This window comes from Grampus griseus (assembly GCF_964374135.1).
Source record: "Grampus griseus genome assembly, chromosome: 8".
Lineage (NCBI taxonomy): Eukaryota > Metazoa > Chordata > Mammalia > Artiodactyla > Delphinidae > Grampus > Grampus griseus.
This window is the reverse complement of record NC_139002.1, coordinates 54921521-54936405: the sequence shown is the minus strand read 5'-3', so window position 1 is coordinate 54936405 and position 14885 is coordinate 54921521. Positions and strand designations below refer to the sequence as shown.

General features: G+C 45.5%; 1 protein-coding gene and 1 pseudogene across 5 annotated transcripts in view; one reads left to right on the top strand and one right to left on the bottom strand.

Moving 5' to 3' along the window:
* MYO7A (myosin VIIA) overlaps positions 1–14885 on the top strand; it is a gene marked incomplete at its 5' end in the record, with an annotated part of 88148 nt that overhangs the window by 56152 nt on the left and 17111 nt on the right. For all 4 annotated transcript variants that reach the window (XM_082659550.1, XM_082659549.1, XM_082659548.1 and 1 more), the window contains one exon: positions 13419–13589. In XM_082659550.1, coding sequence (XP_082515676.1) covers positions 13419–13589 — 171 coding nt within the window. The remainder of the gene's footprint in view (positions 1–13418; positions 13590–14885) is intronic.
* Positions 6962–7908, bottom strand: LOC309825816 (ester hydrolase C11orf54 homolog; annotated as a pseudogene). The gene is made up of 2 exons: positions 7570–7908; positions 6962–7393 (listed from the first exon to the last, which is right to left on the bottom strand). The product of its transcript is annotated as an ester hydrolase C11orf54 homolog (transcript).

Below are 14885 nucleotides of genomic sequence, written 5' to 3'. Positions count from 1 at the left end.
TTCCGCAGCAGTGAGTTCCACCATTCTGTCTTCCAGGTCACTTATCCGTTCTTCTGCCTCAGTTATTCTGCTATTGATTCCCTCTAGTGTATTTTTCATTTCAGTTATTGTATTGTTCATCTGTTTGTTTGTTCTTTAATTCTTCTAGGTCTTTGTTAAACATTTCTTGCATCTTCTCGATCTTTGCCTCAATTCTTTTTCCATGGTCCTGGATCATCTTCACTATAATTATTCTGAATTCTTTTTCCGGAAGGTTGCCTATCTCCATTTAGTTGTTTTTCTGGGGTTTTATCTTTTTCCTTTATCTGGTACACAGCCCTCTGCCTTTTCATCTTGTCTAACTTTCTGTGAATGTGGTTTTTGTTCCACAGGCTGCAGGATTGTAGTTCTTCTTGCTTCTGCTGTCTGCCCTCTGGTGGATGAGGCTATCTAAGAGGCTTGTGCAAGTTTCCTCATGGGAGGGACTGGTGGTGGGTAGAGCTGGGCGTTGCTCTGGTGGGAAGAGCTCAGTAAAACTTTAAACCACTTGTCTGCTGATGGGTGGCGCTGGGTTCCCTCCCTGTTGGTTGTTTGACCTGAGGTGACCCAACACTGGAGCCTACCCAAGCTCTTTGACGGGGCTAATGTCAGACTCTGGGAGGGCTCACGCCAAGGAGTACTTCCCAGAACTCCTGCTGCCAGTGTCCTTGTCCTCATAGTGAGACACAGCCACCCCCTGCCTCTGCAGGAGATCCTCCAACACTAGAAGGTAGGGCTGATTCAGTCTCCCATGGGGTCACTTCTCCTTCCCCTGGGTTCCAATGTGCACATGACTTTGTGTGTGGCTTCCAAGAGTGGAGTCTCTGTTTCCCCCAGTCCTGCCAAAGTCCTGCAATCAAATCCTGCTAGCCTGAAAAGTCTGATTCTCTAGGAATTCCTCCTCCTGTTGCCGGACCCCCAGGTTGGGAAGCCTGACATGGGGCTCAGAACCTTCACTCCACTGGGTGGACTTCTGTGGTATAAGTGTTCTCCAGTTTGTGAGTCACCCCCAGCAGTTACGGGATTTGATTTTATTGTGACTGTGCCCCTCCTACCGTCTCATTGTGGCTTTTCCTTTGTCTTTGGATGTGGGGTATCTTTTTTGGTGAGTTCCAGTGTCTTCCTGTTGATGATTGTTCAGCAGTTAGTTTTGATTCTGGTGCTCTGTCAAGAGGGAGTGAGCACACGTCCTTCTACTCTGCCATCTTCAAGATTGTACCTTCCTAAGAATTTGTCCATTTCTTCCAGGTTGTCCATTTTGTTGGCATACAGTTGGTTGTAGTAGTCTCTTATGATCCTTTGTATTTCTGTGGTGTCAGTTGTAACTTCTCCTTTTTCATTTCTAATTTTATTGATTTGAGCCTTCTCCATTTTTTTCTTGATAAGTCTGGCTAAAGGTTTATCAATTTTGTTTATCTTTTCATAGAACCAGCTTTTTGTTTCATTGATATTTTCTATTGTTTTTGTTGTCTCTATTTCATTTATTTCTGCTCTGACCTTTATGATTTCTTTCCTTCTACTAACTTTAGGTTTTGTTTGTTCTTTCTCTAGTTGCTTTAGGTATAAGGTTAGGTTGTTTACTTGAGATTTTTCTTGTTTCCTGAGGTAAAATTGTATTGCTATACAATCTTAGAACAGTTTTTGCTGCATCCCATAGGTTTGGATTGTCGTGGTTTTGTTGTCGTTTGTCTCTAGGTATTTTTTAAAAATCTTTTTGGCTGTGCTGCGTGGCATGTGGGATCTTAGTTACCCAACCAGTGATTGAACTCACCACCCCCTGTGGTAGAAGCATGGAATCTTAAGCACTGGACCACCAGAGAAGTCCCTAAGTATTTTTAAATTTCCTCTTGATTTCTTCAGTGATCCATTGGTTGTTTAGTAACATATTGTTTAGTCTCCATGTGTTTTTGTTCCTTACCGTTTTTTTTTTCTTGTAATTGATTTCTAATCCCATAGCATTGTAGTTGGAAAAGATGCTTGAGATGATTTCAATTTTCTTAAATTTAGTGAGGTTTGATTCGTGGTACAAGATGTGATCTATCCTGGAGAATGTTCCATGTGCACTTGAGATGAATGTGTATTCTGCTGCTTTCAATGGAATGTCCTATAGATATCAATTAAGTCTATCTGGTCTAATGTGTCATTTAAGGCTTGTGTTTCCTTATTAATTTTCTGTCCGGATGATCTGTCCATTGCTGTATGTGGGTTGTTAAAGTCCCCCACTATTACTGTGTTACCGTTGAGTTCTCCTTTTATGGCTGTTAGCATTTGCCTTATATATTGAGGTGCTCCTGTGTTGGGGGCATATATATTTACAATTGTTATATTTTCTTCTTGGATTGCTCCCTTGATCATTATGTAGAGTTCTTCCTTGTTTCTTGTAACAGTCTTTATTTTAAAGTCTATTTTGTCTGATATAGGTATTGCTATTCCAGTTTTCTTTTGATTTTCATTTGCATGGAATATCTTTTTCCATCCCCTCACTTTCAGTCTGTATGTGTCCCTAGATCTGAAGTGGGTCTTTTGTAGACAGCATATATACAGATCTTGTTTTTGTATCCATTCAGCCCATCTATGTCTTTTGGTTGGAGCATTTAATCCATTTATATTTAAAGTAATCATCAATATGTATGTTCCTAGTGCCATTTTCTTAATTGTTTTGGGTTTGTACATCTTTTTTCTTCCCTTCCTCTTTTGTTCTCTTGTGGTTTGATCACCATCTTTAGTGTTGTGTTTGGGTTGCTTTTTCTTTTGTGTGTGTGTATCTATTGTAGTTTTGGGTTTGCATTTCCCCTGCGGTTTTGATTTAGCAGTGTATATATGTACCACTGTATATAAAACCAACTTGTTTTAAGTTGCTGGTCTCTTTCCCACCTAGAGAAGTTCCTTTAACATTTGTTGTAAAGCTGGTTTTGTGGTGCTGAATTCTCTTAGCTTTTGCTGTAAAGCTTTTGAGTTCTCTGTTGAATCTGAATGAGAGCTCTGCTGGGTAGAGTATTCTTTTTTTTTTTTTAAATAAATTTATTTATTTAATTTATTTATTTTTGGTTGCATTGGGTCTTCATTGCTGCGCCTGGGCTTTCTCTAGTTGCGGTGAGTGGTGGCTACTCTTCATTGCAGTGTGGAGGCTTCTTATTGCAGTGGCTTCTCTTGTTGTGGAGCATGGGCTGTAGGCGTGCGGGCTTCAGTAGTTGTGGCACACAGGCTCAGTAGTTGTGGTGCACAGGCTCTAGAGTACAGGCTCAGTACTTGTGGCTCATGGACTTAGTTGCTCCGAGGCATGTGAGATCTTCCCAGACCAGGGCTTGAACCCATGTCCCCTGCATTGGTAGGCAGATCCTTAACCACTGCACCACCAGGGAAGTCCCTGAGTAGAGTATTCTTGGTTGTAGTTTCTTCCCTTTCATCACTTTAAATATATCATGCTACTCCCTTCTGGCCTACAGAGTTTCTGCTGAAAATTCAGCTGATAACCTTATGGGGATTCCCTGGTATGTTGTTTGTTGGTTTTCCCTTGTTGCTTTTAATATTTTTCTTGTCTTTAATTTTTGTCGTTTTGATTAATATGTGTCTCAGTATGTTCCTCCTTGGGTTTATCCTGCATGGGATTCTCTGTGCTTCCTGGACTTCAGTGAGTTTTTCCCTTCTCATGTTAGGCAAGTTTTCAGCAATAACATCTTCAAATATTTTCTCAGGCTCTTTCTCTTTCTCTTCTCCTTCTGGGACCCCTATAATGTGAATGTTCATGTGTTTAATATTGTCCCAGAGGTTTCTGAGACTGTCCTCATTTCTTTTCATTCTTTTTTCTTTATTATGTTCTGTGGCAGTGATTTCCACCACTCTGTCTTCCAGCTCACTTATCCTTTCTTCTGCCTCATTTATTCTGCTGTTGATTCCTTCTAGAGTATTTTTCATTTCAGTTATTGTATTGTTCCTCTCTATTTGTTCTTTAAATCTTCTAGCTCCTTGGGTTTTTAAATAACTAACTAAATAAATAAATAATTAAAAAAATTTTATTCATTCATTCATTCATTCATTTATTTATTGCTGTGTTGGGTCTTTGTTGCTGCTTGCAGGCTTTCTCTAGTTGCGGCGAGCTGGGGCTACTCTTCGTTGCAGTGCACAGGCTTCTCATTGCAGTGGCTTCTCTTGTTGCGGAGCACAGGCTCTAGGCTCACGGACTTCAGTAGTTGTGGCACGCAGGCTCAGTAGTTGCACCTTGCAGGCTCTAGAGTGCAGGTTCAGTAGTTGTGGAGCATGGGTTTAGTTGCTCCACGGCATGTAGGATCTTCCTGGAGCAGGGATTGAATCTGTGTCCCCTGCATTGGCAGGTGGATTCTTAACTGCTGCGCCACCAGCAAAGTCCATAGCTCCTTGTTAAACATTTCTTGTACCTTCTTGATCTGTGCCTCCACTCTTTTTTTTGAGATTTTGGATCATCTTTACTATCATTACTCTGAATTCTTTTTCAGGTAGATTGCCTATCTCCTCATCATTTAGTTGTTCTTGTGGATTTTATCTTGTTCCTTCATTTGCAACATATTTCTCTGTCAACTAATTTTGTCTGACTTTCTGTATTTGGGGTCTCCTTTCCACAAGCTGCAGGATCATAGTTGCTCTTGTTTCTGGTGTCTGCTCCCTGGTGGGTGAGGTTGGTCCAGTGACTTGTGTAGGCTTCCTGCTGGGAGGAACTGGTGCCTGCCCTCTTGTGGGTGGAGCTATGTCTTGTCCCTCTGATGGGCAGGGCCGTGTGAAGGGGTGTGTTTTGAGGTGGCTGTGAGCTCAGTATGACTTCAGCCAGCCTGTCTTCTGATGGGTGGGGCTGTGTCCTTATCTTGGGCGTCGTTTGGACTGAGACTTTCCAGCTCTCAAGCCGGGCCTTGGTGCTGAAATGAGCACCTCTGGAAGATCTCACTCTGATCAGTATTCCCTGGGCTCTCAGTGTCCTAGCCTTCACAGTGAGTGATAGTTGACCTTCGCCTCCCCAGGAGACCCTCTAAGACCCCTAGGTAGGTATAATCCAGGTTTCTATCAGGTACTGCTTTGTGCTGGGTCCCAGTGCACGTGAGACCTTGTGTGCACCCTCCAAGAGTGGAGTCTCCATTTCCTCCAGCCCTGTGGAGCTCCTGCCCTCAAGCCCTGCTGGCCTTTGGGGCTAAATGCTCTGGGGGTTCTTCTGCCCAATGCCAGACTCTCACACTGTCTTGGAGGGCTATTTTATGTGGGAATGTCCATGTGTAGCCTGCGTGGGTTTAATATTTTTTGGTGCGAGGGTTGTTTTTAGTATAGATATCTGCCACTTCTTTCCTCAGTGTATTCTGGACATTAGCCCCTTTATAGGAGGTATGACTGATGTTGTGGTGACCATAGCCTGTACTGGATATTGAGTAGAGCTTCCCCTTTGCTCTGTGGTTGTCACTGCCCTGTCAGAGATGGGCTCTACTCCCTAGTTGTTGGAGTAGAGGCCCCCAGGTCTTCTTCTTAGCTGTGGTTCTGATCTGCACTGTGAGGTAGGCAGGATTGGAGCACTCCCACTGGGAAGGAAGCCACTGAGTATTCCTCCTCTGGAGCTGTTCGCCTGTGGGGTTGCTCTGTTGTGTCACCTTTCACCTGTTGTGCGAGCTCTCAGATTACACCATCATTGGCACTGCTCTCAGCCCCACCTTAAATGTGGTTATGCCAGCAATCGGCCCTGGTGTCTCTCATATGTTGTTTTCACCAGGCCACCAGCATAGATCTACTGAAGTCAGGTCCTAGGATTGCAGTAATCATGGATCTGGACCCACTGTGGATGCTATGGGGGCAGCTCCAACTCTAGGCCAGCCCAACCCTCATGTGTATGTGCCCACAAATTCTACAGCTGCTAAAGCTAGACCTGCCTTGGCTGCAGGAGCACTGATTGTCCATTCAGAGGTTCTGTAGGTGCTAACTTTACAAGGCCAGTCACGGGGGTGTCAATTCATGGTTTGTGCAGCTGTGAAGAGAGATTTCAGCTTTTCTTCCTTAGTTGTATGTCCCCTGGGGCTCAGCTGTCGTTTCAGCCCCACCTCTGTGTGTGGGCCACCCACAGGGGTCTGCTCCCGAGGCTGCCCTGGAGCACATGAGTCTACCCTGGTGGCGATGGGCACGTGGGGGAGCCAGCAGTCACGGGCACAGGAGAGCTGGCCCCAGCGGGGGCCCTTCTTAGTTCCCCGGGGAGGCAGGGGCTGGAACACGGGGAGAGAGTCTGCAATGGCAGCTTTGCCCCTTACGCATCACTTAACTATGGCTCTTTGCTTCTGTGGCAGTCCAAGTTTCCTCCACAAGCATTCCCAGTTGTGGATTTCCTCACTTCCATCCCCTCAGGCTGTCTCCTCACAGCCAACAGAAGCCCTCTCCTGGGTCTGCTCTCCAAACCCCATGTTCCAGCACTCAGCCTCTGTGCACACCAGTGGACACCTGTCTCAGGCTGGGGCACACAGGGCTGTGGCACAGGCCATCTGTGTAGGTTTCACTCTGTCCTGCTTGGCTGTTGGCACTCTCTTCCAATAGCCCATGAATTCCCTTGTGTCCCAATTCATGCCCCTGTCTATGAGGGGGCTTCCCCAGATGTGGGACCCTCTCCTCTCCTTCAGCTCCCCACGACCCAGGGGTGCCGTTCCCATCCCGCTTCCTCTCCTTTTCTTTTTCCCTTTTTCTTTCTTTCATCATACCTGGTTACACGGGGATCTTTCTTGTCCTTTTAGGTATCCAAGGTCCTCTGCTAGTGTTCAGCTGGTGCTCTGTGAGAATTGTTCCATTTGTAGATGTATTCTTGATGCGTTTGTGGGGAGAGATGAATTCCACGTCCTCCTACTCCTCTGCCATCTTGCCGACCCCTTTGGATTTTATATTACTATCTATCAATGAGTTAATCAATCAATTAACCTTAATTATTTCTTCTTCTAAATGAGTATCAGTTGATTTAATCTCGCCCAAAAGAATGGGTCTCTTTTGGTTGGTCAATGCAATACAGAAACTCTGCAGGTAAGAAGTATCCAAGTTATTCCACTATATCTGGGGTGGTGTCATAATAGTAGTGTCCACCTTTTCCATGATGACTGAAACACCGAGTGTGCTCCAACCTCAAATCAAACCCTGGGTCTCTGAAGACAAAAACCAGCAGACAGACCAAAGGAGCCTTCATCTCATAAAAACGCAACAATTTATTCACGTCTTCATCAGAGTTCAATGGGCAGGAAGACAATTCTGTGGGCATAATGTGAGTCTTCACTTTTCTCTTCTGAATCACGAAAGTACCTCCCATCCCCACAAACTTATCTCCATAATCTTTTTCAAGAGTCTGTCTCATACAAGTCACAAAGTTAACTTTTCCAGTTCTTCTTTTGGCTTTCATCTCAATGACCTTTCCAGGTTGGCCCCCACTGGCAAAAAGATTAGCCAGTAATGCACACCCCAAATCATGATATTCTCACTGTATTTCTCTAGTAGGCACCCTCCATCTTTAGGGTTAACACGAGCAAATTAACTTCAATACACAGGAGGTTTGTGTTCACTTTCTGTTTGAACAACTGACATAAACTCAGAATTGAATCCAAGAGTCTGAAATGGGTCTACTCCTGCTCTAAGAATAAAAGCTCTGGGAAGTTGGATTTCTTTTGCAATCTTATTTAGGTTATAAACTTGTTTTTTGATTTACAAGAGGCAATAAGTAAGGCATACCTCCTACTTCTGCAATTCTAGTTTTCCCACAGATGCCTTTTACAGGAAAGGTAAATGGTCCTTAGTCAAATCAGGGCACTCAACTACAGAGACCTGGACATCAGCAAAGTTATCCTTTAGCACCTTCTGCAGAACTCCAACAAGCTCCTCTAGACTTGACAGCTGAAAAGAATACTCAGCGCAAGCCATCTTCCTTAGGTGTGAATGAAACAAGAGGGAAGGGGGCAGGGCACAACCTGGAATGGTGGTTTTTATTCTTCAATTTGTTAATGTGGTGTATCACACTGATTGATTTGCAGAGATTGAAAAACCCTTGCATCCCTGGGATCAATCCCACTTGATCGTGGTGTGTGATCCTTGTAGTGTTGGATTTGGATTGCTAGTATTTTGTTGAGGATTTTTGCATCTGTGTTCATCAGTGATATTGGACTTTTTGTGTGGTATTTTTTGAATAGTTTCAGAAAGATAGGTGTTAACTCTTCTCTAAATGTTTGATAGAATTCACTGTGAAGCTATCAGGTCCTGGACTTTTGTTTGTTGGGAGTTGTTAAATCACAGTTTCAATTTCAGTACTTCTGATTGGTCTGTTCATATTTTCTGTTTCTTCCTGGTTCAGTTTTGGGAGACTGTACTTTTCTAAGAATTTGTCCATTTCTTCTAGGTCGTCCATTTTATCAGCATATAGTTGCTTGTAGTCGTCTCTTATGATCCTTTGTATTTCTGTGGTATTGCTGTAACTTCTTTTTCATTTCTAATTTTATTGAGACCTCTCCCTCTTTTCCTTGATGAGTCTGGCTAATGGTTTATCAATTTTTTATCTTCTCAAAGAACCATCTTTTTGTTTCATTGATCTTTTCTGCTATTTTTTTCATCTCCATTTCATTTATTTCTGCTCTGATCTTTATGATTTCTTTCCTTCTACTAACTTTGGGTTTTGTTTGTTCTTCTTTCTCTAGTTGCTTTAGGTGTAGTTTAGGTTGTTTATTTGAGATTTTTCTTGTTTCCTGAGGTAAGATTGTGTTGCTTTAAACTTCTCTCTTAGAAAAGTTTTTGCTGCATCCCACAGGTTTTGGATCATCATGTTTTCATTTTCATTTGTCTCTAGGAATTTTTTGATTTCCTCTTTGATTTCTTCAGTGATCCATTGGTTATTTAGTAGCATATTGTTTAGCCTCCACGTGTTTGTGTTTTTTACAGTTTTTTTCCTTGTAATTGATTTCTAATCTCATAGCATTGTGGTCAGAAAAGATGCTTGATATGATTTCAGTTTTCTTAAATTTATCAAGGCTTTATGGCGCAGCATGTGATCTATCCTGGAGAATGTTCCATGGGCACTTGAGATGAATATGTATTCTGCTGCTTTTGGTTGGAATGCTATATAAATATCAATTAAGTCCACCTGGTCTGATGTATCATTTAAGGCCTGTGTTTCCTTATTGATTTTCTGTCTGGATGATCTGTCCATTGATATAAGTGGGGTGTTAAAGTCCTACACTATTATTGTGTTACTGTTGGTTCCTCCTTTTATGGCTGTTAGCATTTGCCCTATATATTGAAGTGCTCCTGTGTTAGGTGCATATATATTTACAGTTGTTTTATCTTCTTCTTGGATTGCTCCCTTGATCATTATGTAATGCCTACCTTTGTCTCTTGTAACTGTCTGTCTTTATTTTACAGTCTATTTTGTCTGATATGGATATTGCTACTCCACCTTTCTTTCGATTTCCATTTGCATGGAATATCTTTTTCCATCCCCTCACTTTCAGTCTGTATGTGTCCCTAGATCTGAAGGGGGTCTCTTGTTGACAGCATATATATGGGTCTTGTTTTTGTATCCATTCAGCTAGTGTATGTCTTTTGGTTCATTTGCATTTAAGGTAATTTGATTCATTTGCATTTAAGGTAATTACTGATATGTATGTTCTTATTGACGTTTTGTTAATTGTTTTGGGATTGTTTTGTAGTTCTCTCTTCTTCCCTTCCTCTTTTTTTCTCTTTTGATTTGATGACTAGTGTTGTGTTTGGATTCTTTTTTGTGGGTATCTCTATTGTAGAGTTTTGGTTTGTGGTTACCATGAGATTTTGATATAGCTGTCTATATATATACAAGATTGTTTTAAGTTGTTGGTCTCTTAATTTCAAATGTGTTTCCAACATCCTGCATTTGTACCCTCTTCTCACCATTGCTGATTTTGTTAACATATTTGTGTGTGGATGGTTTCCCACCTTTACTGTATGTTTGCCTTTATCAGTGAGCTCTCCCATTTGTAATTTTCTTACTTCTAGTTGTGGGCTTTTCTTCTCTACCTAGAGAAGTTCCTTTAGCATTTGTTGTAAAGCTGGTTTGGTGGTGCTGAATTCTCTTAGCTTTTGCTTGTCTGTAAAGCTTTTGATTTCTCCATCAAATCTGAGTGAGAGCCTTGCTGCGTAGAGTATTCTTGGTTGTAGTTTTTTCCCTTTCATCATTTTAAATATATCGTGCCACTCCCTTCTGGTCTGCTGACGACTCAGCTGATAACGTTATGGGGATTCCCTTGTATGTTATTTGTTGCTTTTCCCTTGCTGCTTTTAATATTTTCTTTTTGTCTTCAATTTTTGTCAGTTTGATTAATATGTATGTCAGCGTGTTCCTCCTGGGGTTTATCCTGTATGGGATTCTCTGCACTTCTTGGATTGGGTGACTGTTTCCTTTCCCATGTTAGAGAAGTTTTCAGCTATTATCTCTTCAAATATTTTCTCAGGTCCTTTCTCTCTCTCTTCTCCTTCTGGGACCCCTGTAATGTGATTGTTGGTGCGTTTAACATTGTCCCAGAGGTCTCTTAAACTGTTCTCATTTCTTTTTCTTTTCTTTTTTTAAATAAATGAATTTTATTTATTTATTTTTGGCTGTGTTGGGTCTTCGTTGCTGTGCGCAGGCTTTTCTCTGGTTGAGGTGAGCAGGGGTTACTCTTCGTTGTGGCGCTCGGGCTTCTCATTGTGGTGGTTTCTCTTGTGGAGCATGGGCTCTAGGCACACAGGTTTCAGTAGTTGTGGCACATGGGCTTAGTTGCTCCGTGGCATGTGGCATCTTCCTGGACCAGGGCTCAAACCCGTGTCCACTGCATTGGCAGGTGGATTTTTTTTTTTTTTTTGCGGTATGCAGGCCTCTCACTGTTGTGGCCTCTCCCGTTGTGGAGCACAGGCTCCGGATGCGCAGGCTCAGCAACCATGGCTCACGGGCCTAGCCACTCCGCGGCATGTGGGATCTTCCCGGACTGGGGCACAAACCCGTGTCCCATGCATCGGCAGGCGGACTTTCAACCACTCTGCCACCAGGGGAGCCCAGGCAGGTGGATTCTTAACCACTGTGCCACCAGGGAAGCCCTGTCCTCATTTCTTTTCTCTTTATTCTGTTCTGTGGCAGTGATTTCCACCACTCTGTCTTCCAGCTCACTTACCCTTTCTTCTGCTTCATTTATTCTGCTATTGATTCCTTGTAGAGTATTTTTCATTTAAGTTTTTGTATTGTTCACCTCTGTTTTTGTTCTTTAGTTCTTCTAGGTCTTTGTTAAACATTTCTTTTACCTTCTCAATCTTTGCCTCCATTCTTTTTCCGACATCTTGGATCATCTTTACCATCATTACTCTGAATTCTTTTTCAGGTAGATTGCCTATCTCCACTTCACTTAGTTGTTCTTCTGGGGTTTTATCTTGTTCCTTCATCTAGAACATATTCCTCTGCTGTCTCATTTTGTCTAACTTTCTGTGTTTATGGTCCCACAACCTGCAGAATTTTAGTTCCTCTTGCTTCTGGCGTCTGCCGCCTGATGCATGAGGCTGGTCTAAGAGGCTTCCTGGTGGGAGGGACTGGTTCCTGCCCACTGGTAGGTGGAGCTGGGTGTTGTCCCTCTGGTGATCAGGGCCATGTCCAGGGGTGTGTTTACAGGCAGCTGTGGGCTCAGGAAGACTTTAAGCATCCTGTCTGCTGATGATTGGGGCTGTGTTCCTGGCCTTCTGGTTGTTCAGCCTGAGATGTCCCAGCATTAGAGCCTTCGAGCTGTTGGGTGGGCCAGGTCTTAGTGTCAAAATGGCAGCCTCCAGGACAGCTCATGCCAATGAGTACCCTGTACCTCCACCACAAGTGTCTTTGTTTCCACAGTGAGCCACAACCACCCCCTGTCTCCCCAGGAGACCCTCTAAGACCTGCAGGTAGGTCTGGCCCAGGCTCCTGTGGAGTCACTACTTTGCCCTGGGTCCCAGTGCATGTGAACTCTTGTGTGTGCCCTCCAAAACTGCAGTCTCTCTCTCCCCCAGTCCTGTGGAGTTCCTGTGATCAAGCCCAGCTGGCCTTCAAAGCCAAATGCTCCAGGGGCTCCTCTTCCCTTTGCCAGACGCCCAGACTGGGGAGCCTGACATGGGACTCAGAACTCTCACTCCTTTGAGAGAACTTCTGTGATATGATTATTTTCCAGTTTGTGGGTTGCCCACCTGGCTGGCATGGGGTTTGATTGTATTGAGAATGCACCCCTCCTACTGTCTTGTTGTGGCTTCTTCTCTGTCTTTGGAAGTAGAATATCTTTTTTGTTAGGTTCCAGTGCTTTTTTGTCGATGGTTGTTCAGCAGTTAGTTGTGATTTTGGTGTTTTTGTGAGAGGAAGTGAGCTCAGGTCCTTCCACTCCACCATCTTGTCTGTGCATCTTGCTGTATTGTTAGTTAGTCTAGAAACTCTGCTCTAAAGGAGTAAGAGATCCACTCGTTTAGACCACAGTTTACAAACGTGTATCCTTTTATCTCCTGAGGACAGGATTGATGTGGTTGCTTTGTTTTTGATGGTGATGATGGTTTTCATGACACTTACGGTTCTGTTGGTTATTATGATGGAGGAATAAGGATGGAGATGATGGAAATGAGGGATGATGGTGGAGGTAGTGATGGTGTAGGTGGTGGTGAAGGTAGTGATGATGATGGTGCTGCTGATGGTGGTGTTGGTGTTGGTAATGGTGGTGATGATAATAGTGGTGGTTTTGGTGTTGGCGAGCTGATATTCAAGGAGAATGTATTAGTACAGCCATATCAGTTGCTAAAATTCCAAACTACTTTGAACTAGTTGGAAAACATCTACTGCCTTCAAGGTGCACAAGACCCTTTCCCTATTGCCCCTGCTGCCATAGCCCTGGGGAGCCCCAGGCAGGCATCACTGGGGCTGCCATGCACCAGCCTCAGACAGAAAAGGGGCAAATGCTCAGTGCCCATCTGGCTCTCTGCAATCTCTGCATTATGACTCACTGGTTGTTCAATGCCTTGACTGTCCCCAGGGGGTGTAGTGATGGTGATGGAGGTAGTGATGCACCCCGTTCCTCTGATAGTCTCCAGCGGTACCCAGGTCCCCCATTCTCCAGGGCAGGCCTTTCTCATCAGGCTGAGAAGGTAGTGGCTGACCCATTACCAATGGGCTGGCTGGTCCCCCTGGGTCAGCTCATGTGCCCCTGGGCAGAGTCCAGCTCTGTGCTGGTGCTGAGGAGACCCAGGAGCAGGTGAGTGTGGTCCTGCCCTTGGGGTGCTCATGGCTCCACCAAGCAGACAGGAGGTCCTGGTGAGTCAGGGAGAGCACAGGGTCCCAATGGCAAGGGTCTGAAAGTGACAGGATGCAGGGCCTGGGGGCTTTGGTGGCCCGGAATGGCTTCCCAGAGCGTGTGTGAATGAGATCTCCCCACACCTAGGAGGATGACTTGGCCGAGCTGGCCTCCCAGCAGTACTTTGTGGACTACGGCTCTGAGATGATCCTGGAGCGCCTCCTGAACCTCGTGCCCACCTACATCCCTGACCGTGAGATCACGCCCCTGAGGACGCTGGAGAAGTGGGCCCAGCTGGCCATTGCTGCCCACAAGAAGGTCAGAGGGCTGGGGTTGTGAAGGAGGGGCTTTCTGATGACCTGGCTGAAGGGTAAGGACCTGAGAAATCAAAGAGGCCACAGCTCTTACCTGACATCTGTCTGTCCATGGGGCTGGGAGGACAGGATGGCACCCTTGACCTCCTGGCTCCCAGCAGCCTTTCTCCACCATGGGTATCAGTTCACTTGTGTTTTCTGCCCTCTACTCTACACTGGGCGCCAGGGACACAGAGATGGATCAAATCTAGCCCCATGGCCTCATGAGGGAAACCATGGGTCCATGGGCACTGGGGGTCCCAGCTCCTGGCCTCCCACCAAAGCTTATTAGTGCTGCAGCTCAGGAGAGTTGGTGCATGCTGGAGGAGCTTCTACGAAGTGCACCTCCTTTCCCCTAAAAGAGCTCTGGCCCAACTTCCTGCCTGGGGAATTTGAGGTACTGGCCCCCTCTGCCTCTTGTTTAAGGCCCCAGGCCCATAACCAGCCCTGAGTAGCTCCCTTCTAAGCTAAGAGACCCGCCCCAAGTAGAGCAGGGGTGCCCTGGTTGGGGTGGGGGACCCTGGCTGCTGGAGGGGACCCATGGGCCTCCCCATCTCCAGGCCCTGGTTGTATAAGAGCAGAATCCTCTTTGCACACAAGTTGCCAAGGGCTCCAAGATCAGTGTGTCTCAACCCCTACGCCACGTGGCCTCTTCCCTAACCCAGGAGCCCCATGTGTCTCCCCCTGAGCTCTTTGCCTCCCCTTGAGCTGCCCACAAGTCTCCACCTGCACCCGAATGCTCCCTGCACCCCCTGTGCTTCTAGGCCTGGCTCACCCTCGAGGACCTCCCTGTCCTCAGCCCCCTCCAGAAGAGATGCATGTACTCCCTCCCCCACTCTCTGTCCTTGGCCACCTCCTCTCCCTCACCCCTCACACTTGGTTAGCTGCTGAAGCCCGTCCATTCCACCTGCCAGCAGCTCCAGCCTCCGTCCCCACCTCCACTCCTCTGCCTTCCCTGGGTCCTCGGTGTGCGCGGCCAATGTGCATGTGGCACCTGGCATGTTCTGGGTTGGGTGCCATCACTCATGAATTCCCTTTGTTTTGGGTGCTTGCCATGTGCTGGGCACTGCACCAGGCCCTGGAGACACAGCTGCGAGTACAACAGATGTGCCCTCTGCCCTCTCAGAGCCCATGACCGAGCTCGTGTGTCTCCCCCTGGACTGTAGTGCCCTGGCCTATGCGTTCCAGAGCCCTGGCCCCGGCCTCTTGTAGAGTGGACAGGTCCGAATTAGCATGATTATTAGGGTCAGAGGAGTAAAAA